Source organism: Neopelma chrysocephalum, unplaced genomic scaffold, assembly GCF_003984885.1.
Source record: "Neopelma chrysocephalum unplaced genomic scaffold, ASM398488v2 Primary Assembly neopelma1_73, whole genome shotgun sequence".
Lineage (NCBI taxonomy): Eukaryota > Metazoa > Chordata > Aves > Passeriformes > Pipridae > Neopelma > Neopelma chrysocephalum.
In genome coordinates, this window is record NW_020897733.1 from 680,564 (window position 1) to 708,367 (window position 27,804).

Genomic DNA, 27,804 nt, shown 5'->3' on the forward strand with positions numbered 1-27,804 from the left:
ACCACGGACGGTGTTTGGCTCCCAGGTGTGTGTTCCTGGCAGCGCTCAGCCTTGCGCTGCCGCGGAGGCTGGGGCAAGGAGAGAAACGGGGAAAACCCCCAGGCCGGCAGGGATCCGTGAGCAGCACCCAGCACGGCACCCCAGACCCCCCAGCTCCAGGAGCAGACATATGGTCGGCGTTGCCTGTTTACCTTTCACATTACACAACGACAATCTGCCTCACTGCTTCCATCACACAGCACAATTCAATGCTAATTTGCCTTAACAGCAGCTTGACTTGTGGTCTCAGTGTTTTCATGATTTGCCTGCAAGACTTTCAGCATTTGTCCTCTTCAGATTATGTGCAGACTGACTTTACCAGTTGTTCTGCACTAGAATAAATCAATGTATGATGTTAAGGAACAAGACAGTGGCTTTCATACTCGTCAGGACTGCACTTGCATATCAGCTTTTTCTACAGTCCTCTGTGTTGATGTCTTCTCCAGATTTCATGTCTCCTCTGATCCAGGTTGCTGATGCTGGACACTTCCCAGAGTTATTGTCTTTTCCTACCTCTATGCAAGATTCACTCCTGGTCCTGACAGAACCTGTCATTTGCTACAACTGAGTAAATCTTCCTGTTTCCCAGGAACTTACCTGCAGTTCCCTTCCCTTAGCACTCTCTTTCCAGCATAATTGACCTTCCTAAGATTTTAAGGATAATGCTTTATTGATTGTGTATCATACAAAAAATGCAGCACACAATTGTTTAAACTCAGCCTCTAATTTGAGCTCTTTCTAAAAAAAAATGTGCACATCATGCACTAACTACACGTTGCAATCTTGGCACTTTTGCTTTATCCTGCCTTCCTTCATGCCTTTCAATAGTACTTCACTACCAAAACAGCTGGTGCCAGCACTGGTCTATTTGTGAGCACAGGCACAGCGAGGTTTTGCCAAGCACTCACAGAAACTGTTTGGCAATGCCTGTCCAGTTCCAGCTGTGTAACAACCACCTACTCAAAGGCACTAGTGTGAAAGCAGACCTGAGTGTGCAGCTGCATTTAACTCATGGGGAGGCTTCAAAACTGGGTGAATTGTACTGGCATGAAACTTTTTTTTCTTTTCTTCCAATCACTTATTGCACCACAGCAAGAGAAGCTGTAGTATTAAAAAGTTTCACCTTTGGGACTGAATGTAGGTTTAGCTAATACTATTTTCTTAACCTGTTTCTGTAACAGAATAGGAAGCAAAAATTTCTGGTGCTCTACCTTTACTAGAAAGGAAAAATTAAATAGAAGTCATTAGCCAGCATGTGGTAACTAACACAGATCAAACATTAATGAGACAAGGCAAACAACTCCCACATACACTGGCACACAGCTCTTCATGAGGCAGTTTCTTCCATCCCCCACCCGAGTAACAGACATTGCTGCAGATTTACCAGCTGAACCAACACAACGGTTCCTGCCTGGATCCTGCTCTTCTAAGAGCATTCCCAGAGAGAGTGTTTACCATTTCATTGTCCACAATTAGACAAGCCCTTGGATATAAGAAATTAAGGACTTAACACAGATTTTCTGAGATGCCCTTGGCATTTCCTACCCTTTTAGCTTGCCTTTTGGTGACTCACACATGCTGGACATGTTAGGACATACGTGGCTTGCTTATGTAAGCTCAAACCTTGTTAACTGGATAAATATTTAACAGCAAAATGCTACTGCTTGGAAAATGTCTGTTTTGTTCTCCTCTCCTTGTTTCAAGGTCTTGGATGTCTTCCTTTTTTCCATTCCCTTAGGCATTTGATTCTTAATCAAATAGTGTTAAGATGCAAAGAGTGCCCTTCTATCAGCTTGGAGGAATTTATTTATAGCCACTTGAAAACTTTCTTAATCAGTGCATAATCATGCTACAGTCTAATCAATGCATTCTACACCACAAAGATCCATTTAGTGCTGCAGAATTTTTATTTCGCTTATTAAAGACCTCCTAGAAATTGTAAATTACTTCCCTCAAATAACCATAGTCAAGATCATATAAATAAATAGCTATATAAATAAGTGTTGGCTGCATTCTGCATATTTAACAGTTGAACAACCAGTGCATGAATGCTACAATTTAGTTTCAAGTTTCTCTTGAAACCACAATTAAATTGCCAAAGCCAGTAGATTTTCTTCGGTCTCTTCCAACCTGCCAGCCATTACACCGCTGCAGGAGTGCAGCCCCATTCAAATCTGCACAGGAAAAACATTAGTTTAAACCTGGGTGAAAAGACAGGGCTACCTTCTGTGCTGGTGTGTGTTAAACATGCAAGGAAATTATGTGAAATCACACAGCCGAGGTATCCTGTCCAGCTGTTACTAAGGCACTTGAGAAGTGCAGATCTTTCCATCTAAAGGCTGAGATAGACTAAGCCTCTCCATTTTATGGGAAGAGTCCAATTCCCCTTGTGACTCAAACTGCTTTTATTGTTTGCAGCCCCATCATAAGTCCTGCATTTTCCCTTAAGCAAAAATCTCAGCTGAAACTATATTTCTATGGGAACACCTGAAAGTTTTCCTCAATATTAGAAAGTGTTATTATTTTGCTTTGGGATTTAAAATGAAGTCCCGCTGTTGTAAAGCCTGGTTTACAAGACAGCACAGTAATCCAACCCCAGGTGACAAAGCTTCCACTCCTGCAGGGATAAAAAAAAAAAATCTTTCCCAGTCCCCCTTTGAGAGCACACAAATGTTCAAGTGGAGTGTCTAGATCAGAGCTTTCCTGGGGGAGAGAGGTGACAGCAGTGAGTAAACACTGCCAGATGATGCTGGAGCCTGTTCAGTTTGCTCTTTGGGGGCAGAAGAATTGACATGTCTGTGTGACTCAACGGGAACATTAACTGAGTCAAGAGGCGGACATTTTAGCAACAGTTAAAACTCATAGGCACATAATTTCCATTATCTTACACACAAAGTTAGGGTATCTGTAGCAAACCCCAAAACTACTGCACAATAACAACAGGTTTGTACTGCATTTCAGGAATCCTCAGGCACATTCCTGTTGGCCTCTTGCTAAGAGGAAAGAGTCTGTCATTCGACAGTGCTCATATACATGTATACATGACCCAGAGCCATTTGAGCCCGTAGCATCACCAAAAACAAATGAAAAATCTGCTGCACAGTCCCCTAAGTGGGGTCAGAAAGACAGCTGCTATCCACGGAAACTTGGAAGTACAAAGTGAGAGTGGAGCTTTGAAATTTCTTTAAAGCAGTCTGACAGCAACAGAACCAAGGTCAGTATCACAGATGGTGTTCATGAAAGTTACACTTTCCTTTTTAAACAAAGCCCCTTGCATAGCTGCTAGTTACAAACAAATCTGCACAGACAAGAACATGGCAGACTCACAAGTTGAGCTGCAAAACTAGAGAACCATTAATTCTTTTATATTGAGTACAGCTACTAGCTTTAAGCTCTCAACACAATTTCAATCCATGTAACAGTAGCATCCTGTACATAATTAGCACTCCTTAGTCCAATTACTTTGAGCAAACACTGCTGATTTTTGAGTTTCAGGGTTGTGGGACAGGGCAAATTCAGCATCTGCTTCCATATGAGAGTTGGTAATATTTCAAGTCAGTCAGGATCATCAAAAATAGAGTTTTATTTACATTTTCATATTCAAATTCAATACAAATTATGAAATATTTACAACCATTTAATTTGTACTCTAACTAATAAAATGCATTGCTTTTCCCCTCCAGATTCTGAAGTTCTTTATTGCAGGCTTTAAGACAAAGTCCTGCTAATATTAGAAACTAGTCAGAGAGACAGAGGTAAAAAAATAAAGTGCATTTGTAAGACGTCCTTAGTTACCTTTGCTGGGCAAGGCCAAGTCACTTACTATTGAGGCACCCAGTGTTCCTCCTTGACCCCATCCCAACTCCACACAGGTGGCAGACAGCTTCTCCAGCCCTCTGTCACACTCACAGGACGTCAGCTCTCCCTGCAGCTGGTGCACTTGAGCAAGACAACGCACAGCAACAGTGCAGCATCTTTCAGAGGCTGGATCATTTTCTGAACAAAACACAGCAGATCCTTTGGGAAGAATCTATCTTTTCATCTTCAGTTTACTCTTTCTGAAGTCACCCCAGATTCCCACAAAGCCGGGACTCTGGCATGTTGCTGGTGCTAGAGATGGTTATAACTTCCCAAGTCACTTGAGGATCTTTCAGACTGTTTAACATTACAAGGCTTGAAAAGTTCCTGCAGTTGTTCCCTTTACGGTACTGTGCAAGTCAGATTTGGCCTGTCAGCTTGCAGCTTTCTTTTCTTCCCCTTTAGGAATGTGTGGTTGGCAGGTTGGAGTTGAGAGGTAGAGAATCAGTTGGTTTACTAGAGAACCAAAGACACTGTGGACGAAATCCAGTTTTACAAGCATTAGTTCGCACTTTTCTCCTATCAAATTAGTGCACTGAAACATTAAATACAGTGTTGTTCAAAAAAACCCCGTGTGTCGTAAATAAGCATTAGACCAGATCAAAAATTAATTTGTTTACAATGAAAATCCACTTGAATTAAAACAATAAACAACAAAAAAAACCCAACTCAAAACAGTTCCCAGTAGAGACAGCTACAACATAAAGAATCTTCTCATTTAAACAACTCAAACACTGAGGAGAAGCTTTGTTGAAGATGGAACTTTTGTTTTAGTGTTAGAATCTGCTGGTTTTCTTTATATTTAAGACAGCTTTATCTGAAGAGTGCTAAAACTCACGTGGGAAATGCAGTTTTAAGAAAGGCAAACCATACAATTGTGATTTGAACAAGTCTATTTATCTTAACATTGCCAACGCAGTATTTTCTGCAGCAGTCTTGCAATTTTTGGTATATATGGAATGGCAGTAGGCAGCTCCTCGCAGAAGGCTTGCACCGTGTTGCTGGGCACGTCCTTAGAGTGTGACTTCACAAACGACCCTGCCCTCAGAAGCTGGCGTTTCATCTCCCTCAAAACCTGGGTTGTCACCGTGCGAAAGGCCAGTCACAGTGGAGGGCTGGGATTCTTCATTTACAGGAGGTGTGTTGTCATCTGTCCAGAACAAAACCAAGCCAAGACAAGTTAAGAAGTGTCACAAGCCAGCTTTACTACCTTAAAGCGAACCGTGCTCATTTGATTTCCAGAAGCTCACTGCAGTGGTCCTTTCCCAGCACTTCTCCTGCAGAGTTGGAAATCCAAGGCCATGCTCCAACTATCTGCTGCCCCTCCTTAGTTTGTGAGCCCATTCTTGATACCACCTGTCATTTCTACAGATACCTGCTCAGCTCAGTAGTGCTGAGCAAGCAGAGGTTGTGTGCTCAAGCCACCGAAGGCCCTATGAGGCTATGAAATCCAACTAGGAGATTGTCAGTTCTTGTATCTTTAGGGCTGCTGAAGGCATCAGGACCAACTCCTAAAGAGACCAGGTTCAGGATAAACTGTGGGGGCCACACTGGTTCATAGAGGATGGCCTTCTCCCTACAGATTGACCTTGTTCAGATGATGTTCCTGTGTGTCCTTCCCACTCCAAGCGAGAATACACGAGAGCCTGAGCCATATAACTAACTAATCCAGCATCATTCGAGTTGCCTGTAGGGATGCAATTTCAACTTCTGGTGCTTAGCTCATAGCAAGTGTCCTCTGCTCTACTGGGGTGCTGGAACAGGGCACTCCCATACACACATCACTTGCTATATAACACATCAACACAGGAGGCAGGCAGCAAATGCCATTTTCCTATCAAGTAGGCTTCCCCCAGAAAAGAGAGCATCCCTTTCACCTCCAAAAGCTTCCCCCTTACTCCTCTTCCCAACACCATGCCACAGTCCAGGGGATAGCTACTTTTGTTTGTTTAGCTGGAACCTTTCCATTTTTAACACCAACAGCAACACTGAGCATGTGTTGGCAAAGTTAAGCACAAAAAAAGACATTTTCAATTAGTTTGCTATTGTTCAAAAAGATTAAGTATTTGGAAAAGCTGACAGTCTTTTCAAATTAACTGAATTTCAAATTCTCTGAAAGTGTTCAAGGATGACTCAGCCTTGGTAAAATCTGAAATTTAGTTGAAGTACCTGTCATCTCTCTCCTGCACCATCTAATAAACTAGAGCAGGATGGACTCCCCATAAGTTTTCTGTAAATAAATAACTACTTAAAGCAGATAGATCTGGTAGCAAAGCAACACTCACTCATCCAAATGAAATCTCCACAAAGAGATGACAGACATCTTTGGAAAAATCTCTTTGCCCTTGAAGTAGTAAGCCTCTGACTTTTTAACTACTCTTTTCACAGGCTTCATCTTTTAATTCACACTAAGGTTGTGTTTCATTTGAAAACAAAGATCAAGTGTCAGATCAAGCGTAAAACAAAAGGGAATATCAAGCCCTGTGAGATGTTATTACGGCAAACCCCCCTACTTCACAGCCTAAGCAACTAATTGCAATGCAATCCAGCAAGGCAGAAGAAAAAGCAGACATACTTTCTGATGGTGCATGTGCTTCCTGAGCAGATTCATCTGGGCCCTGTACAGAATCATATCCAGATGACGCTGTCTCACTGAGATTATCGTCTTCATTAACCATAGTGACAGTGGATAGAGGTCTCTGCCCACTGGATCCTGAGGCTTGCACAGACTCAGACCGTGTTTCTACATCCATCTTCGTGGAAAAAAAAAAGAGAAAACAGTTAAGTTACAACTTGATAGGAGGCTGCATCTTTCCAGGAGACCAATACTTGCAAGGACTGAGTCCAGGGCACTTTTACCCAGAGATAAAAAAAATAAAATGGAATAAAAGTTCTGCTGTTAACCTCCAATATCACAGGGGAAAACCAGTTATGGCCTAATTGAGTGGGAAGTTCAGACACAGCTGCTGCATTCTTCACTCATTTACTGCCCAGTACCACAAAAAGAGTGTCTTCCTTCCACTCAGTGCAGAAATGACTCCCCCAGGCAAATTCTGGCATACATTTTAGCTGGTCTGGGCAGTGTCAGGCATTGGCAAAAGCAGTTTCCCCTGGCACTTGCAGCAATGAGCAATTAAAGAACATAGAACACATCAGAAATTCCTGAGGTATCCTAGGAAATCATGTGGCTCCAGGAATGATGTCCATGCTAACACATTCACTTTTCAAGGATGCTGGGTACTGAGGAACTGAACAGAGGTTTCAGGGAGAGTATGAGCTGTTGGAGTCTGCCTGAAGCTTTGATAAACACCCTTAACTGCAAGCACAAGAGTTAAGAGCGATTCTTCCGTGCATGATAGTCAGCTTTGGCTGATGTTCTGCCCAAGGCTTTAGGTGATACCAACTCAGACCAGGTCAGCTGCAGGTTTCCCTAAAAGGGACACAGCAGTCCTGTAGCATCTGGCCACTGACATGGCAACACCTGGGCTTACCACCAGTGCTCTGGAGGCAGCAAGAAATAGCTCAAGATGTGGTTACTGCATCAGTGTAATACTGACAATGGCAGCTGCCACTGTGACAGACTGCTGGCTTACCTCAACACCCAAAACTTTGAGGATGTCACATTTGCACAGTGGACACGTCCCGTGTTCCAGAAGCCAGGGGTCAATACAGGTCTTGTGGAAAACATGGCTGGTGGAAGAAGGTAGCCAACAGGTTAGGTTTCATACCAGGAAGACTGCTTATATGCCACCTGTGAAGAACCCTTTGGTAACACTGAGAATTTATTCCTTCTAGAGTGGATGACCTTATTTTGCCTCAAGTTTCAGTTGAAGGTTATGGATAGTTGATCTCTCAGCCTGTAGCTGGTTTGTGCTTATTAGTATCTTGATACAACATGCTAGAATTCAGCATTATCATTTTTGCTACATCAATCTAAAGCTTTTGTTCTTCCAAATCCATTTTCAAGCACATTCCCAGTTGATAATTTAACTAAATACGATTATTGACGTCTCAGCCTCAGCTTTAAGGTTAACTTCTGTAGTGCAGATGCAGATGACTAAATACCACTTGTTTCTGTTAGAACTACAGAGACAAATCATCTCTCAGAGTAATGTCCTCGAGATAAACTGTATTCCCACCCATTTGCTTTGTCTATGCAATCACTGTGTATTCCAAGTGGATATCTGGCAGGCTGTGCACTCAAGAAAGTAAATATAGTTCAGCCACCACAGATGCAAATGTGTGCTTCTATTAAGACATTCACTTCCACAATGGGTCTAAATTAGGCCACAGATTTAGGAGGATGACTTGAAATCCTGTAATCTGCCTGTTCCCTCAGCCTGAATAGAAACAGCAAGGCAGACAGGCACTGCTCAATATTAATCAGCTCTATTATGAGACAAGGGCAGAGATCACCACATCCAGTGCTCAGTAGCCCATGGCCCAGTAGGATCCAAGGATTCTCCAGTTCAGCCCACACCACCAGCACTTCCTTCCAGCTGCACCAACTTAATGTTTAGAGTACAACTTGAAACTTCCTGGATGCCTGACTATTTTAAGTCCTTGGATTTACCACTGGTTTTGTGTATCTGCAACTATAAATGCCTTCAGTTTGACTCTCTGGACAAGAATGCCTTTGGCAAACACCCACACCCCAGGGACTCAGATACCACCAGTGTGACTCACAGGACCATTTGATTGCTTGCTTCTTTCACAGATACAGTCAAATGCTTTCAACAAGTAAAGTCTCAGTGTTGAGGTCAACCATCAAAATCAAGCATGTTCTTGCAGTAAATATCAGTTTATAACTCATGTGAGAGAGAATTTAATATGGTTGATACTGGCAGAGATCACCACTGGTGAAGATTACCAAGTCCATCCAGTCATCTTAAGCATGTGCCTCTTAGAGCTGCGTTTGGGCCCGGGAGGAATGAAACATCACAAATGTATGGAAAAGCAGTCTTAGAGCAAAGCATAATGCAGCAAAGTTCAGAAGTTGTTACTCCACTCTTACCTCAATAAGTCATGCTTTCTTTGCAAGTTCATATCAAGATTATCAGGGTTTATAGGGAAATAATGAGAAGTCAGGTCTCCTATTAGCCAGAAGTATCTGGAGCTTGTCTGAATGTTTCTGTACTCATGGCACTTAGTTCATTACTAAGCAAGACTACCCATGAGCATAGACGTGACAAGACAACTGATTAAGCATTCACCCATGCCTGAAAGCTTATTCAGTTTTGCTTTTTTCTAAAGTATTAAGCATTAGATCAAGGAATTTGGTTGATAACACCTTAACAGCCCAACTTTGTGTTATCAAAACAGCTTAAGAGGTCCTACTGCTTGGGAGCAGAAAAAGCCTTTGCAAAACTGTAACCTGGTGCAAAGGGAACTCCAGCTCAGATTTGACAGTGTTTGACAGATGGCACTGCCCACCACACAACACCAGCTACAGATTTTGCTATTCTACAGAACTTTTCATACATCAAAATTTTTCCAAGTGCTTTTTGTAACCCTGCCCAAAGGTTATGAAACCTCTTCCTGTACACAATTTGTGCAGTTCACATGACAGCCCTCTGATTTTTAGACACTTGGTCAGAGCAGTCCCATTCAGCAGGCACAGGGGGAGTCCCACAGAACAAGTTTCCTTAAGTCCTGAAGGAGCTGAATTCCTCACCTTAGGAGCAATCCCAGTCTTTGTGCTACACTTTGTGCTACTTCCACAGCAGTAAGATACAACAGGGGAGAATTCTAGAAAAATAAATTGCTATAGTTCTATTTTGGTCTCTATTTCAGAGGATGCATACAAGAAGAGAAATGCCTTCTTCTAAACTACAAAAGCCAGTATGGTTTAACAAGTTTAGCAGAAGCACAACCCCCTTAGTAAGCAGTAAATTAAGGGACAAGAAATCGGCAATGTTTTGCCAGTTACCTGCAATTTAGTGGTAACATTCTTATATATCAGCAAGGGAATAAATCTTTAAAAAGCCCTGGCATGCTCTTGAGGGGCACTGTGATCTGCCAAGCGATGCCTGTCAGTCCACTCATGGGGAAGTTATGAACACAGGCCATTGAGGCACACTAAAAGTGCATATTTACACAGTTCCTGTTGTTCAAAACATTGTTTTGACAGAGATTCAAGAATGCTTGCTGTGTAACAACTTGATTAAAGTTTGATGAGCTTTGTTAACACAGCAGAAGGAACAACAAGTAACAGCCATGCTTACAGATTTTGGGTAAAGGGGCAGTTTGGAAGACAACTTACTTGCAAGTCAGAACACGCATTACGTCATTTGGCTTGTACTGTTCAAAGCACACAACACAGGAATCCCCCTCTGGACCAGTTTCCTAAAACAGTGAAATGAATTTACAGCATTAACAGACTTTGAAAGCTTCCTCTGAACTCCAGTCAGATTTACTGCAGACAAAGGGGTCTAGCTAAAGTCATCCAAGATGCTCCCACATATAATCTTATATAAACACACTGTGTGGATTACTCACAGTCAAGCTGACACTTCAACAGAAGCATTTAAAGTTTAAACCCATGGTTTAGAATTTCAGCTTAGATTACTGGAGGCAGTACTGTAGAGGTTTAAAAACTGCTAGCTCCAGTTTTAGTTACAAAAAGAAAAGCCAGGGAAGCTGATTACATAGACTAGTTTACCTTTAAGCATCCGTGCCAGCAAAATTAGGATCTCTCTCATCTCAGCAAGACTACAAACAAGCAGCTAACAAAATAACCTGATTTATAAGAATATAAGGAAGTCTTGCAGCCTGGAAAAGGACATGGTCTGAAAGAGGAACTGTCTCTGCCACCAACAGTTACGGGCTCAGAGAAACTTCTACACCCTGCTCCAGTACTATGGACCACTCTCCAGGCTCTGTGCAAAGGCTGTGCCATAACATACATGAGGTCATAGGATCAGTCCTACCTTGTCCCCTTCCTTCAAGGTGCGGAGCTGCATCTCTTCAATGGCCTTCTTAGCCCTGGCCCGTAGTCGTCGCTGTGACAGAAAGCAGTCCTGGTTAATGAAACACGGTCATTTTTCTATTAAGTAACTAATACTTACCCGGGTGCCTACTAGCGAGCAGGCAATAGTTTTAGAACCCAGATTTTATCACAACAAGCCAAGTAAGCATGACCATGCTATTTCAAGACATCATGAAACAGAGTTTCAGGACATACTGATGTGGTTATTGACTAGATGATTCACCAACAAGGCACTAGCATCTGCTTTGCTTTTACCCAACCTTTTCACAAGCACGGGAATTCCAAGGGTTTCTTCTTGATCAGATTAGACCCAACCAAAACAAACAGAAGCCTTCAAACTGACTTGGTACAGAAGATCGAACACTGAGTCCAACAGTCAGTAGTTTTACTCACTTTATGGCACCTTCCTGCCACACACTCACGTCCTGATGAACGGTGAGAGATTCTGCACCGATCAGCCCACTCACCTCCAACACACCCTCAACTACTCCTCTGTCCCCACCAATTTACAGCTTGCCTGGCAACTGTTGTTGTCCAGCTGTCAATGCAGCACTGGAATTAGCCCAGGAGCCAACTTCTCTGCTTAAAGGTCACAGGTTGGGGCTGTTCCACCAACACAAAGAATAGGACTGTCCTCTCCCTCGCCAGTGCACTTACTGCCTCAGGACACGGAGGCGTATCAGGCAGCTCTGGAAGTGATGTCCCAGCACAATGCTTACCTCAGGGACAGATCAGTCTTCAGTTTTGCAGCTAACCAAAAAGCCTCTTTCCAATTCAGCTGCTCTGTGCAGGAGCCCCGCACTGTTAGCTTTCCAGCATTCCATCTCCTTAGGCATTTTAGCCCAGTCACATGAATCTATTCCAAGTGCAGTGCTGGTGGCACAAGTACAAAAGGACAAGTGGGTGGAAGGCTGCTGCTGACATGTAACAAACTCACAAGGACTGGCCATTCAAGTCTGCACAAGATTCCCTGTGCTGAAGCACTTAATGGCAAACAACTTGATTTATACAGTCACCTGAGAGACTGTCAAGCAGTCTCGGTGCAAAATGAGCTATTTGTGTATCAGTATTGTTTTGGTGACCTGAGATAGAGCATCCATGTGCAGGTTTTTGAGAGCTTAATAGCTGATAATTATTAACAACTATCAAGGAAGAGACAGATAGAATCCAAAGATAGAGGATACAAACACATTTTCAGGCAGATTTTTGTAGGAACAAGAAGTAGACGAGTTTTCTTGGAAGCTTTTGCTGAAGACATGAATGTTTGTTTCCGTATGTCACTTATGGTTAACTTTGGAATGATGTTCCCCTTGTCAGTGTTTGAGAGAGCAGCCATGTACTGCTTTTTACTGAGGCCCCTAGAAGTCTGAGTAGCAAATGTGGTAAAAATCAACATGTGGTAACATCAACAGAGGAAGAATGCAGCAATATTAGTACTTCTCATACATAGCCAGAACTGTCACCACTACTTGTTATTAAATGAAAACTGAACTTTCTAGGAATGTACTCCCTCATTTGGTATCTCATCTACACATCTCCTGTCAGGCCAAGCATATTAGACAGGACCCAACTGGCTGCATTGTTAATAATTTACCGAAACAATATTTTAAGTTTTGCATAGGCACCAGTTTAATTGCTCTTCATTAAATGCACCAATGGCAAAGTCACCCTTAACATTGATTTTGGCAAGTACAGCAGAACACCCCTCCAGGGGATGGAGAAAAGAAGCAAGAGGAAGATTTTTATTGAATAGTCTACCAGGATACTTGAGCTTGGAATGTCAGAGCATTTTGCAAAGCCAAGTTTTTCAAGCAAATGTTAAATGTTAATTATGTCAGAAGTCTGAAAGTCCCAACCCAGCAACTCTAGAAAAAAATAGTTAAGCTGAGGAAAAAGAATCAAGATATTACAAAACAGGTCAGGTCCCAGCTCCTATTCAGGTTCTGGTATGTTGAAGTAGTGAGGTACCTAACTGGGAAAATTAGGTTTGCAATCGCTTAGTCCTCAGCCTTCCCCAGTCCAACGCTGCTGATTTTACCCCAGCCCTTTCTGCATAAGGGGGCAGAGTGCCTTCCTGGCACCTGGTGAGCATGGTCATGGCAACACAGACAAGAAAGACCTAAGGAGGTCAGCAAGTTCTGCTTTTCTCCTGTAAGCTAAGGAAGTTCTTCCCCACAGGTAGCTACTGCCATGAACACAGTTTTGAATTGTGGAAAGTTGAGCAACTCACCTCCTCCAAAGCCATTAGTTAGGTAATTTCTCAGCTGCAACATCTAATCTTTATGAAATCAATGGAAGCAAAGATTTGAGCTGAAATTAGAAACCAGGTCACTGATAATATCATGGGTCATTTTGCATTATTAAGAAAGGTTACTATATTGAGGAACTGAATTTGTCAGTACTCTGCTGACTAAAAAGGTAGCAAGCCATCCTACCACACTTGTCTTTGCTCACTAACCACATGATGCAGCAAGAGACTGCAGAGGTGGGGACTTAAATTTCAAGCCCAGAAGAAAAGATGCATTCAAGAAGGAACTAGCAGGTTGCAAACAGTTTAGCTAGATAGCTCATGAGGAAAGAGCCACTCTGTTTTAACTAACTGTGGTAGGGACATATGTGCTACTAAACTTCTCTTTTTGCTTGGACCAGAAGACAATGTGACTGGCTCTTCTCAATAGTCATCCAATTTTTAAAGAAACCCTTCACAAGCTACAGCACATCATTATCACATATCACTATTAGCTCATTGTACCACTCCAGAGAGTCATTCAAAAGTGTTTCTTTGGTTCCAGTGGCTGACTGACCCTTTAAAAGACTCCTCACACAACAGCAAGATAATCCCACAGGGAAGGTCAAAAAGCAGACAGAGACTACGAAGAGCAGTAAAGGGATGCATTCAGAGCAACACTGAAGTGCTGAAACAACATGATTTTCAGTGCATTTCGAAAAGAGGGAGAATCTGTAACACTTCATTATCAATACACTTGACTGTTCCCTAAAGACACCTCCCAAAAGAACATGTAACCCTTCCACATCTGTGCAGGAAAGGAGACAAAACACACTCTTTTACTCCACTAACTAACAGATTGAAATTCAGGCAATCTGAGTTTCCAAAGGGCTGAATGATGACAGGAAAGCCACCTATGTACCATGCAAGCTGGTAAGTTGTTTGACTAATATTCAGTACTTCATGGAGCCAAAACAGCTAAAAGTCTCAAACTTTGGTCTGCACTGAAAATCCAATCAGCTGGCTAGCAGGGCACACTGTAGCACCACCTTTCAGTAGTTCACTAGCAAGCACTTTCTTGTTACTTTTTGCTTATCTGTGAGGTCAGTCTGAGATACCAGGGCATAAAAACAATTGAAAACAATTCTGGATTGTCTATGAGCTGCACTTTGACAGAATAGTACATTTTCACCCCCTGACAGCAGACAAGCTTTCTCCTATTCTTACACTTTATAAAGCACTTCCTAAGGCTCCTTGATTTCAGTTCAGCTGAATTTATGCGGAACTGGCATGTCATTTATCAATGTTATTTTTCAATCTACAGTAAATTCCTTCTGCACATGAAGCCCAAGACTGAAATAGTTTGTGAAGGTGCTAGCCAAGCAGACTGGATTTTCCCAGTAGCAGCTACCACTGAGGCATTAATAATATCTGTAGCTTCTTGAAAGCCTGATAGCTCAGAATAAAGCTGAGCTTCCACAACTGCACTGTTAAATACCTTTAAAGGAGGAAACGTTTCAATTGGATTTAATAAAGAGTGTGTAGGGCACCCAGTTTTTCCTGGCCAGCTTCGTTTAGCATTAAACTTTGAAGACAAAGCTGTGAGCTTTAGTCCTATCAGTTGATCATATTAATGGACAGAAGAAAGTTACTTGGATACGTAACTCATTAGCATCTCCCTTCCATGAGTTTAAAGAGCACTTTAACAGTGCTTTTTTTTAACTTCTCTTTGAGGCTGTTACTGCAATTCTCAGAAAGCTTTCAGTCAGAAAGCAGATTTCAACAGGCAGCAGCCTCCCAACCTGTGGCCAAAGTCATGCCCCATTTTGCAGACACACTTCCATCATGTTTCCTGTTATAGCAGGCACACAGGCAGTGCTATGTGGGAAGGGTGAGGGTCAGCTAAGAGCAGCTTAGCTCTCTCACAGCCTCCAATACATCAGCATTACGGCTGAACTGCAGTTCAGGGCCTAAAATTTGTAGGAGACACAGTTAACTAAACATAGTCAACAGTTTTCTCCAGACAGTTTACTTTTTGCTGTTCTTTAGGAAAGTTTTAAGCTGCTTAAGGGTGTATCTCCTAGTACTTTAAAGATCACATTCCTTCCTGTGGAACAAACAAATTCAGTCGTTTTAGAGCTTAACCAGCATTTTGCCCCTAAGATCCACACCACGGAGGTCTGGGTGTATAAAAAAAGCGATGGCACTGACTCACCTGCTCCCTGGACTGGGCCCTTGCAATAATGAGTCTCCGAGCAGAGTAAGAGACATAGCAGCCCAGGGTTGCTGCTGCAACAACGAAAAACGACACTGAGATGAAGAGGATGGTGAAGATATTCATAGAGAGGCTGCGCTTTTTCCCCACTTCGATGACCATTGTCACCTTCATGCCGCTCTGAATCCGCCGCAGGATCTCCATGCCTTTCAGGTTGCCAATCATAATTGCAACAATCTTTTCAGCACCTGCAAAGGAGAAGGGGAATCCGTGTACAGTTACCAGGTGTTATATCAGTGTCTTAGATGTTCCAGTTCAAGTGCTACAGTAAAGACTGTGGGAAGTTTCTAACTGGTATTTGTAGATTCAGCATGAGCTGATAGAGCAAGTGTCATCACCATATGCTTGTCCAGTTGAAAGGTACATCCAATTACCTGTGAGCTGCATATTTAGAGCATATTTAGAGTATGTTTAGAATTCACTCATCTCCATAGCACTCCTCACTCATATATAGGACACTCACTGTCCTATTTAGACACAACACTTCAGTGATTTACATTTTAACATGCCTTTGAACTACACAAAGTTAAAAATAAATCCTCTACGGAGTGAGGTCACTGAGGATTGCAGTATCTGTGTAGGAATTGCTTCCTGTAATGGATCTGACTCCCTTCCTGTTCTGCTGCCCCTTCTTAACACCTCTTTTCTAAATTTGACAGTACTGTTGAGTACTTCCCCAGACACTGAGTAGTCAAAGCCATAGATCAGGCTTTGCTTCTGTATTCTCAGCAGCAATTGAGAAATTATTTGAGTGAAATTTGGTTGTGAACTATAAATGTTTTTGTGAGTTTCTAATGCAAATTCAGAGGGAAGCAAATATGGAGGGAGGTATGCTCAGCTTTTAAACAGCTGGTGGCAAGATGGCAAACACCATCCTGATTTTAACAACAGATTTTAGTCGCTTGATTGAACACCACGACAAGTCAAAGGAACCAGAAGTTTTATAGTAGGAAGAAATTTCAACCAACTTCATTCCCCAAGCACAGACCAGAAGAAACTGCTTTCCTTTCAGTGACATGCAAGGGCTTGAGGACACTTGATACCATTTGCAGGAACTTCAGACAGTCCCAATATAACAGAGAGGCTCTTAAGAGGTAAAGATAAAAAAAAAAACAACAAACCAAAAACAGGGAGAAAGGGAGATGAGTAAATTATCACTGGTATCTCTCTAAACTAAATACAAGAAAAGTAGATTTGAAGATCAGTTGATCAGGAGTCCTGCTGCATTAAACCATCACCTGCACAACATTCATAATAGACATTGCATGGTGGAGGAACAAAAGACTGTCACAGAGGTGCTATGTTTAGCTAACCTCCCAGCCAAACACTTTTATGGGGAGACCAATTGTTTGTCCTTCTGCTAAGAGAAACCTTACCCAACTTTCAGATACCAAAAAACTAGAATTGGTGCTAAATCACAAAGGCTGTCATTGGAGAAAGTGCTCATTAGTTTTCCAGCTTGTTCACATGTCTGTGATCCAGCATGGCAAACAACCCTCCTTAGTGGGACTAAACTTTAATGAGAAGGACATTACACAGAAAAGAGGAAAAAGTAATTTAAAAAATAAAAACCAACCAAGCTGTAACTACTGTCCTTTAGGATGAACTGGGGCTTACACATCAGTTAGAAAATGAGCCTGAGTCAGGTGTTAGGAGCAAGCAAAGAATTAAGCATGGGTCAAGTCAGAAGCTGAGATATGCTTGCATAAGCAAGGAAGAAAGTGTGAAAGATCAGGCTACAACAATGAGAAAATAAAAAGCCTAAAAAGCAAAAAATGCTTGTTCTGCCTTATGTCCCTTCACTTCTGCACGTCTCACAGTAAATATAGCTTGTGGTTATGCACAACACAAGACGCAGCGTAGGGACTCGGGTTAACAAAACGTCACCATCAGCCTGCAAAACCATTCCAGCTACTAAGCCATCTGCTGTGGATGAGTTTTATCCCTCAAGAAAAAAAATTTCCATTTAAGTCTCAAGCTGATCAGTTCATGAAGATGTCTTCAGATGACAGCTTTAATTCCTCCTGACTCTTTTCACCCCCAGAGATTCCTCTTGCAATTTCAGCTCTGCTTTAGATAAGCACATGCAAGCGCCAGCTGGTGGCTTTGACACTGGCTCAACAAGGGCAGAAGAGTGGCCATTTCCATCAGCACCACGTTTAGGACAACTGCTGTGCTTCTAGAATAAAAGCATGAGGATCACCCCCACCCAACACTCCCTGAGCTGCTGGATGGCTCCTACCCAGACAGGTACTGAAACGTGTTATGGTGGCCTTGAAACAACAACCTGGACAGAGACTCGAGCATCACACTGGAAACAAGGTATTTGAGGGGACATCTGCAGAGGTGTCTCAAGCACAGCAGCTGCCCTCAACTGTCAGCTTTCTAACTCCCCAGACTGCAGCAAAGCAAAAGAAAAGTCAGTTAGTTGTGCATGGCAAAAACCTCGCAGAATCCCAAGCTCCTCACCCAGGTGTTGTCAGCTTTCGTGGTTCAGGTAAAGCTTCTCTAACAGTTTTTAAAGGACACTAGAAGGTGAAATTAAGCTGCTGCCTGTTTAGCTAATAATGGGCTCACTGCTAAACAGAAGCAAGACCTGTTTAGTTAAACATTTCCCAGCCTCTTTCCTTTCCCATTCCCTGTGAAACTGGAGAGGGAAAGTTATTCAAGTCTTTAGAGAAACACAGCCTGCCTCTGTAGATCTGGAGTTTTGCAGGAGGTACCTGCTGGTCAAAATCTGGAGGAAATGGGTTAGCACAGATGAAGCACAAGAACCTCAATGGTGTGTTGTGGCAGGGAAGAGCTGGGGCACAAGCAGATTGGGCACACAAGGACAGTGCATGACTGGGATCAAAGTTTTACCTTCCTGTATCAGGTTGACTTAAATGCAGAGTGGAGTTTGCATCTATTTATACCAATATCAATACCTATATTAAAACACTGCCCTGCAAAGACTTCACTTGTTCTGCCATTACACTTCTGCTCCCTGTAACATGAAGTTGGGGGTTTGGCAATTCAGGAGAGAAATGCAATGTGTAAGGGCAGCATAGAGCTGGGAGCATTAACTTTTGCAAAGTAAACACCTGTCTTTTCATATTCATTTAAGGGGATTATTATAATCCAGTACTAATTTTATGTGTGCTACAGATGAATCTATCGTGAACCAAGAAAATTCTAGGTCCTGGAGAACATTCACCCCACAATATTCAGCAGACTGCAATGGAACCTAATCCATGCTTAACAGCAGTCACTGTTAGCAATAAAATCACAATCTGCTCATGCATTAAAGCACATCAAGGCAAGGTTCAGATCTCAGGGCCAAAAAATCCCCTGACCAAAGACAACTCAAGGACTCCTGCTCCAAGTCAGCTCCTCTATCCCCACTCAAAAGAAGTTTCTCAGCTTGTTCAGGCACTGGAACCATTTTGCATTGTTTAAACCAAGCAAATTTTGCTTCAATTAAGACATGAAAGACTCCTTCATTTTGGTTTAAAAGCCTCAGTGTAGCTTTAGGCAAATTCCATAGACTGTTCTTTTCTTGGATAGCAAAAGCCAAACCCCTATAATGTCTCTATCACTATTTACCATGAACAGGATGGAATATTGTTATGGGACCTTTTCCTCTTTGGGAGCAGACCAAGCTGCAACACCGTTTGCTGAAAACATTTGAGGAAGGCAACAATTCTGAGGGCATTTTTAAGAAAGAAGGTATAAAAGATGATAAGCAGGCAAGTTATTTCAGAACAAGGAAAAGCCAGCATGCCATACACAAACTCCAACATTTTTGATTCTGTAATTTTTTCCCTCCCTTTCTGAAATTCCAAAGTTTTGCATCATCTTTAAGTGGAGGGAAATTAAGTTTTGCCAGTATTCTTTCACTTCGTCCAGAGAGTGCCTGTGCAACCTGCACCTCTGCCGTGGTACAGCTGTGTTGTTTCTCCCCAGAACCAAAGCAGCTCACCCCAACACTTCACTCAGGAATATTCCCACACAGTCCTTGGTCCTGGTGGTACCTGCAATCCATTTCAACAGCCCCAGCTGACCACCATGTGAGCCACTCACTCAGAAAGTGCAGAATGGAAGAAATTACTTCTGATTTTGAATGTTCACATACAAAAAAAAAAGAAAAAAAAAAGGCAAAAAGCAGACTTCGGAGTTTGAATTCTCAAAGAAAGGTCAGGCTCTCCTTAACCAAAGCAGAATCAATATCTGAAGGCTCTTTCAAGAGATTAAATACAAACTCTCAGCTTGATGGCTGTATCTTTGCTTTTATCTACATGATATGGTACTTTCAGCACACAAAATCAGCACCAGCTGTGTCTTCAGCCTTAGTCAAAGAGGTAGAGGTATTCCCCTGGTACCCCTCCAACCCCAGCATCAGCAGAAAGGCATTAGGAGATCAAGCCATCTCCTGTACTTTAACATGAAAGACACTGTCAGTTGACACTCCAACCATTTCCCACCAGATCAGCACACCTGACTCCTCAGGCATGTAAGAGGAGTATCTGATATACCAGCTTCAGGCTTAAAAAAAAAAAAAAAGACATCTTAAATATTGCTTATCTCACTGTACTGGGATTTCTGGTGGTTATCAAAGAGGCTGGTACAAGCTCTGTTACAGTAGGAAGGAAAATAAACTATCATTGTACACAGACTGATCCGGTATTACTGACGTGACGTAATTCACCTCAGGTGACAGGCGAGCACTGCACACAGAAGCCATCGTGTCTCAGCACTACACCACTCCAGGGACATGAGGGCTCTCCCTGGCCTCAGACACTAGGAAACCAGAGCCTGCAGGCCAGGTCTGCTCTCATCCATGGTACACTGTGGACAAAAAAGGGTGCTGATTGCTCTCATCCAGACGCACAAGGCAAAATCTCATCAGGAATGTGCCCATCCCCACAATCATCCTCCATCGCAGACGCTGTCAGAGGAAACGCCTTTATTGCCCTGCAATAAGCTCTCCCCTTTGCAAGAGGGGAGGGTGACTGAACTCATAGTTCAGAACAACTTAAGCCTGGATAAGCTGACATGTTCATAGGCTTGTCCCTTCTCCTTCCCCTGCTCTGCCTGTTCTCCACTCCAAACATTACCTGGCACCAAGATAAAAGAATTGCTCGCTTCCAGGCTATTTTGCAGTTATTTAAAGTAACAGCCCCTTGTGACCTCAGCTTTTTGATTGAACTGTCTTCTTCCTCACACTATCTCCCAGGCTTAATTAAATCTACTTTCAGCTTGCTTTACTTGACAGATGGCACTATGCCTGATCTCTTCCTCCTCAACACAGAAGCCCTTCAGCACACAGAGGTAAACATTCACACAAAATCATGGAATGGTTGGGGTGGGAAACAACCTCTGGAAATCATCTAGTCCAACCCCCCTGCTAAAGCAGGTTCACCCAGAACAGGTTGCACAGGATCACATCCAGACAACTTTTGAATATCTCCAGTGAGAGAGACTCCACAATCTCTCTGGGCAGCCTGTTCCAGTGTTGTCACCCTCACAGTAAAGTTTTTCCTCCTATTCAGGTGGAACATTCTGTGTTTCAGTTTGTGCCTGAACTGTTACCCCTTGTTCTGTCACTGGGCACCACTGAAGAGAGTCTGGTCCCATCCTCTTGACACCCACCCTTAACATATTTTTTGTTGATAATAAAACATATTTTATTGATGAGGTCTCTCAGTCTTCTCCAGGCTGAACAGGCCCAGCTCCCTCACCTTTCCTCACAGGAGAAATACTCCAGTCCCTCATCATCTTCGTAGCCCTTCCCTGGGCTGAGTCCAGGCCCTCCACATCTGTCCTGAACTGAGGAGCCCAGAACTGGACTCAGCACTCCTGGTGAGACGTCACCAGGGCTGAGTAGAGGGGTAGGATGACCTCCCTCGACCTGCTGACAATGCTTTTCCTAATGCACCCCAAGATACCTTCGGCCTTCTTGGCACAAGTGGCTCATAGAGAGCTTGTTGTCCACCAGGACCCCCAGGGCCTTCTCCACAGAGCCGCTCTCCAGCAGGTCAGCCCCCAGACTGTACTGGTGCCTGGGGTTATTTCTCCCTAGGTGCAGGACCCTTGTTGAACCTTCTCCACCCAGCTCTCCAGCCTGCCCAGGCCTCACTGAATGGCAGCACAGACTTCTGGTGTACCAGCCACTCATCCCAATTCTGTATCATCAGCAAAATTGCTCAGGGCATGTGCTGTCCCTTCTCCATGTCACGGATGAATACGGTGAACAAGACAGCAAGACACATGAAAAAGTGTTAAAAGTTGGCAGGAATACTCAGGAATGAAAGGCAAGGTCTTAAAAAGAAACTAAATTTTTTTAAAAGGGGGGAGGAGCATTACAGAAATTTAAATATGAGGCAGAGCCTTAGAAGAGTAAGGACAGCACAGTGAGATCAGAAGAAAGGGAAGAAGAGAAATTACCTGATAACTGGTGTTTGTGTTGCAGAAAAGGAACTCCTGCTCTGGAGAGTTCATGCCCAGGGTGGTCTTTGCCTGGAGGAACATGCCACCACATGCTCCTCACCAACACAGCATTTATTAATGGGACTAACATGTTAGCCTAAGGAGACTCCTCGGAGAGGATGGCCTCCAGATGGGCCACCCAACGTTACTGTGGAGAAGGAAGATTTCCACACTAGGAAGTGCGGGGAAACTTTACCAAACAGGCTAAATGTCTGAAGGAGCACATCAAAGGTAGTTTTACATGATGTGAGTTTCCATTGGTCCACAGGGGATACTGGAGGTGGAAACAAACCTGCACTCTATTCAGTTTAGACAGTGTTATTATTTGTCGAGTGAATCCAACAATTACAGCCTTCTTCTTCTCCCCCTCTCCCCTTTCTGAGCCTTTAAGACGTATGTAAATGCTCCCAGGCCCTAAATCTTGGAACATTTATAACATGAAATCATCCTTTAAAACAGCATCCAAAACAATAACACTTATTAAGGGCACAGAGATTAATGAGACCTGTAGGATGGCTCTCTTCACGTGCTCTTTGGTCAGTGGCATTTGCAAGAGTAAAGTATCACCTTTCAATCTAGCAAACAGCATCTAATACCCCCTGGAGAAACACAGAGCAACATTCCCTAATGAAAATTCTTCACTGAATTTACTCAACAGCTTTCAGCAGTTTTGATTTAGTAAATACATTGCTCACCCTCTTTGAATGAGATTGAGCTCACCGCTAAATATCCCTTGCTCTCCACATGCTGGTGGCAGCTAAGTGCTCACTGGGAACAAGTGAGTTTGAGAAAGCTAGTGGTAAAATGATGTAAGTCAGCACAGTGTAAGCCAGAAGGCATCTGTCTGTGGAAAGATGACAGCTCACAGTGGATACAGTGGGGAACCGTGCTGAGCTGATCACTGTGTGCTCACCAGCACATTCAGGACTGGAGGCAAACAAGCACTGTCATTGTTTTAGGGACATGATGTCCCATACAATGAAGCCTCTGCTACCACAGCTGTCACTTAGGATTTTAATTCATCCTTTCACATTTCAACAGCCCAGTAAACCCAAAGAGCAAGGGCACTTCACAGACCTATTTCAGGCTATCTAAAGGGTGATGCCTTTTCCTGTGGTTTTCCATGGCACAGAGGTACCTAAATCATATCACAAAGAGTAATGGCAGGGATCAGAAGTTGTCAATAGCACTAGTTAGTCTATCCAGCTTCTCAGTGCCTCTCCTGCTTGCTCACAGACTTTGGTGCTGTGGGCAGCTCCAGATCACTGTCACACCCCACCTTACTCTGCAGGTGGGGAGATCAGGGTCACCAGCCAGACCCACGTACCAGGGCTGGTTGTCTGAATGCCACTACAGCTGTGACATTAATTTACCCTAAACCAGGCTGCCAGGAGAACCAAACTGAGCACATAAAGACAAATTTGCAGCACATACAAATGGAAAAGTTATTCTCAGATGCAAAGAGCTACAAACTCCAGACGCTACAGACTGCAAATACCATTGAGGCACAGCAGACGCATGCAAGGTCCTTCTCAAAAAGGAGTGCTGGTAGGAAGGGCTAAATAATCTGCAGAGTCTCACCTGGCCATGGCCAGGTAACATGAGAGAGCAAGTGTCATCAATTCGACCTTGCATCCTCATTCCTCACCTCAGATGTCCTCAGCACAATTCTTCATTCACTGCAAAGGAGAGGTACTCTAGTTGTTTACAGAATGCTTACAAAGCCTCAGCACAGCCTGCCTTGGGATTACAATTCCGTCTCAATTTTTAACAGTTTTACAGCTCACATCAGCCTTTTAATACCACAGAGAAGTTTTAGCTTGTTTCTGAAGATCACACCTCATACATTGGAGCAGAGCACAGACACTTTTGCCATACACTGTTTTCTCTAAGCATATGGAGATAAGCCTTTACCTCAGTGAAATTCCTGCAGAACAAGTTAAGTGGCTGTGCTACATATTTAACCTTTCCTTCCCCTTTCACCCACTGATGCAAGTTTACACTTGAACCAGATCTTGTTAGCCTGAGACACGCTGTTACTGCTTTAGCCAGAATTATTTAGCTGTGTTCCCCCAGAATAAGCCCTCCTCAGATCAGGTGATGTGCTTCTCAAGTCTAGAGTTATACCACAAGAAAGAAACCAAAGAAAATTTTCACAGTTGCTCTCTGACCTGCAAGGAATCCTTCTCCACCAGCTTCAGGGACATACTGAACACCAAAGAATACTTTCCATGTGTACTACCATACCCCCAAGCCACCTAACAGCCTGGTTCTACCTTAAGGCAAGGTCCACCTTTAAAACAAACCAACTCTTGCCCTGCACTTTTTCCCCCACATGTTGCTGGTTTTCTCCAATCAAATGTCTTTTTCAGAAGGTCAATAGAGATTACAGAGAGGTGCAGTTATGAGCACACAGAACTGTACTTTGAAACCTTGCTCAGCCTGCCACAGAGCGGTACCATCTCCTTAAACTGCACACAATTAAAACTCAAGTTTGCTAATTGATACAGGTTTGTGCTTATAAAAGCACAAAGTAAATGTTACTTTGGACTCCATGAAATTCTTGGCATTCTACACGTTAAAGATGATTAGGCAGGACTTGATCATATCTGATTTGGCTATTTATTGTGTTCTGTTGTTTTTATTGTCAGGGTGGTTTGTTTTGTTGGGTTGTTTCTCTTGTTTTGTTGGGGTTTTCTTTGGTTTTGTTTTGTTTTGTTTTTTGGGGGGTTTCTTTGTTGCTGTTGTTTTTGTGTGTGTGTGTGTGTCTGTTTGGGGTTTTTTTTTGGGGGGGTGGTTTTTTGTTTGTTTTTTTTTAATTGGCACACCAAAAGGTTATATCAGAGCGCTGATATGAGCAATAAAGAATTCATCAGACCAAACATGATTAGAAAAAATTCTCTGGAAGCAGGATGAGTAGGACAAACACTGCTTCAAATACAGGCCCACTTAAGTCTAAACAATAAAGTTGCTTCAAAAGCCAAGTCTGACAGCCCCAGAAAAAGGCACACAGCACTTTCAGATAAGGTTCTCTTACTAACTTTATGTTTTGTTGCTATCAAGGTTCTGTGAAGAAAAGCATGTTGTGCCATATATTTTATTAAAGCCCACCCACAGAGATCTTCCTTCTCTGCCAGGCAGATGACAGCTCCTGGCCTCAGCACTGCCGGCAGGAGGAGATGCTACCCCAGGCACGTCAAAGCTCTGAGGTTTTTGCCCCAGCAAAGACATCTCCCCACTACTTCCCATTGCCTCAGCTTGGAGGAAGTGCTTGGCTTTGTCTGGTTTCACTTGATGGCATATGATAGCCCCAGTTAGAGCAGAAATGAAGCCAATGAGGAAACTCAGATTGTGAAGTCACCGTTAGCACAGCTACAGCCGTTACAGCCACGGCAGGAGCTGTGCTTGCACAAAACCAGTTCTTTATGAGCAGGGCCACCTCCAACGCTGCTTCCAGAAGAGTTGGGGCATCCAGTGCCACCAACAGAGGCCAGGAGACCCATCCCAAAGCACAGTTCAGCAAAGGGCAGTATGACCAGCTCTCACCTCCTAAGTTTGAGGTGCAGTGCTGCAGGCTGACCTCATCAGCATTACACAAGCAGTATCCTGCACTTGGCAAACTCAGTGAGGCTGGTGACTTGTAGCTCGCTTCACCTCGGCCAGGCTGTGTTCAAAGCCTGCAATGTTTGTCAAGTTTGGCTGGAGAGCACTGGCTCCCAGAAGGAGCAGAAGGCAGGACTGGCCCAAGCACAGCATGTCACCAAAGCCCCGTAAGCAGAAGGAAGAGCATCGCTGTGGGAAGAGGCAAGAACAGGGACTCACAGACAAACATGGTGATACAGGGAGAACTCAAGTCCAGAGAAGAAGAAAAGGGAGGCTGGAACAGGAAAGAAAGTGAGGGACTAAAACAAGGACAAGCAACAGCAGCAACAAGCTTAGCCCAGTAATTGTGCTAGGACATGGCAAGGAGGAGTCACGCAGATTAAATATGTGGTTTGACAGAAGCTGTCTTCTCCAAGCAGTCCCTGTCCTATTTGTCTGCAGTTCAGCTGGGAAGTTTCAACATGCCCTCAAGCCAGTAACCCATCACACAGGATAATCAGGACAGCTAGAGCCACTCTGACATAAATGCCTCAGCAGAAAGCTTAAGGACAGCACAGGAAAAGGAGGGAGCTCCTCTTGGAGCAGACTCTGCAGAGAGCACATGGCTTATTTCAAGAGGCAGCTCCTGGCAAGGTTAAGATGCTTTAAGTCTCCCAGCGGCCAGGATGGAGGAGAAGGCAGGAGCACATAGCCCTTCCCCTCAAGAACAGGTTCAGCAGTGACCTACTCAAGCCAGCAGTGGCAAGGGAGCTCCTCCAAGAGCTGCAGGATTAGGCAGGCACACAGTGAACAGGGCTCAAGGCAGGGATGCTCCCGTCAGTTCAGCAGGAGGAACTTGCCCAGCAATAGCCAGATCTCAATAGCATTTGTCAGCTGATGATTTGATTACATAAGAAAGCTCTGCCTCAGAAAGGCCTGTCCAGACTGTATGTTTTGAATTCTTAAAGCAGAGTACCAACAGTCCTACAGTTCATTAAGATTGCACACAATGAAAATCCAGAGGCACCTACTGTTTCCTTGTCTCACGAGAACACTTGCTTTCATAGCTAACAGACAGAAATCCTCTCCACCCCTTCTAAGAGGGGTGCTGCAAGGATATAATTATTTTTTTAACCACTCAGAGCTTGAAGATGCACTGTTTTATTTTTTCACTGTTTTATTTCACTCCAGAAGACATGGCTTTCCAAAGCAGTGCCACTTCACAGAATTCCAACATGCCCAGCAGGTGTGTGCACATCTGTCCAACAGCTGGACAGAGCCACCAAAGCCACTCACCCTGCTCAGGTTGTCACCAGAAGGCATTTACACAGCCTTCAGCCTAGGGCTGCAGGTAACATTAGCCTAAACACAGTCAAATCTCATTCTTCATTTGAAAGATGGGCAGGTCAGGGAAAAAACCAAAACACTTCTGGCAAGTAGGAGACTTTCTACAGCAAGAGAGGAAGGGCTCTGTCATCAGCCTCTCCGAACTGGAAAATAACCTTTAAAGGGATTCAGCTTCTTCCATGGGAAGCGGCATTTTACTGCTGAAAAGTTATCTACAGAAGAGTCTCGTACTCCATCTATTTCTGAGCTGGTTAGTGGAGGCATAAGGAGAAATGGTGTCTGAGCATGGAAACTCAGCCTATTTCACGGCCCAAATCAACTCCACAGACTTAACAGGCTTTAAAAACCTCAGCATCCATCACCGCTGGCGGATACCGGCTCAGGCCAGAAACCCAAACCAAGTGGAGACATCGCCAGCCCCGCACACCTACAGCCCGGGTCCAGCCCGGACAGAGCGCTCGGGGAGAGCCTGCTCGCCCTCAGCCCCAGCCCCCGCCGCAGCTTTCGCGAATGGTTACTCATTAATCAGAGGAAAACCAACAGCAGCCACAGCGTGCGGAAGAGCACCGGCCAGAAACTCCCCCGGTGCGGGAGAGGCTGGGACATTCCCGGCTGTTACTGAGGAGCCGCGCTGGGATGTGCGGCGGGGGCCGAGCCCGGGCAGTGCCCTGTTCTCGCAGCCGCTCCCAGAGCGGGGACCCCTCTCTGCCCAAGCCCGCCCGCCCCCCGGCGCTCACCGTGGTGGGACATGGGCAGCACCTCGTTGCCGGTGCCGCGGTAGTTGTAGATGACGGCGGCGGCGGCGCCGCGCTCTGCGGCCAGGCGGATCTTGTCGGCGAAGGAGCAGCCGCCGCCGCGCTGGATGAGGGCGAGCCAGCCCGGGGACCCGCCGCCGGGCGGGGGGGCCCCGCTGAAGTTGGTGAGCGCGTTGCAGGCGTTGAAGGCGTCGGGGCTGTCGGGCAGCACCAGCAGCCCCTCGGCCGACTCCAGCGGCGAGTCCAGCCCGTACAGGCCGCTCTC

General features: G+C 44.1%; 1 protein-coding gene across 1 annotated transcript in view; it reads right to left on the minus strand.

The window, feature by feature from the left end:
- Nucleotides 1-3,598: 3,598 nt before the first annotated feature.
- The window catches only part of RNF128 (ring finger protein 128, E3 ubiquitin protein ligase), a 42,567-nt gene continuing 18,361 nt past the window's right edge, over nt 3,599-27,804 (minus strand). The window contains exons 2-8 of the mRNA XM_027687094.1: nt 27,522-27,801; nt 15,328-15,575; nt 10,827-10,898; nt 10,160-10,242; nt 7,491-7,587; nt 6,473-6,650; nt 3,599-5,047 (exon numbers count right to left, since the gene is read on the minus strand). Coding sequence (XP_027542895.1) covers nt 4,911-5,047; nt 6,473-6,650; nt 7,491-7,587; nt 10,160-10,242; nt 10,827-10,898; nt 15,328-15,575; nt 27,522-27,801 — 1,095 coding nt within the window. The 3' untranslated portion in view covers nt 3,599-4,910. The remainder of the gene's footprint in view (nt 5,048-6,472; nt 6,651-7,490; nt 7,588-10,159; nt 10,243-10,826; nt 10,899-15,327; nt 15,576-27,521; nt 27,802-27,804) is intronic.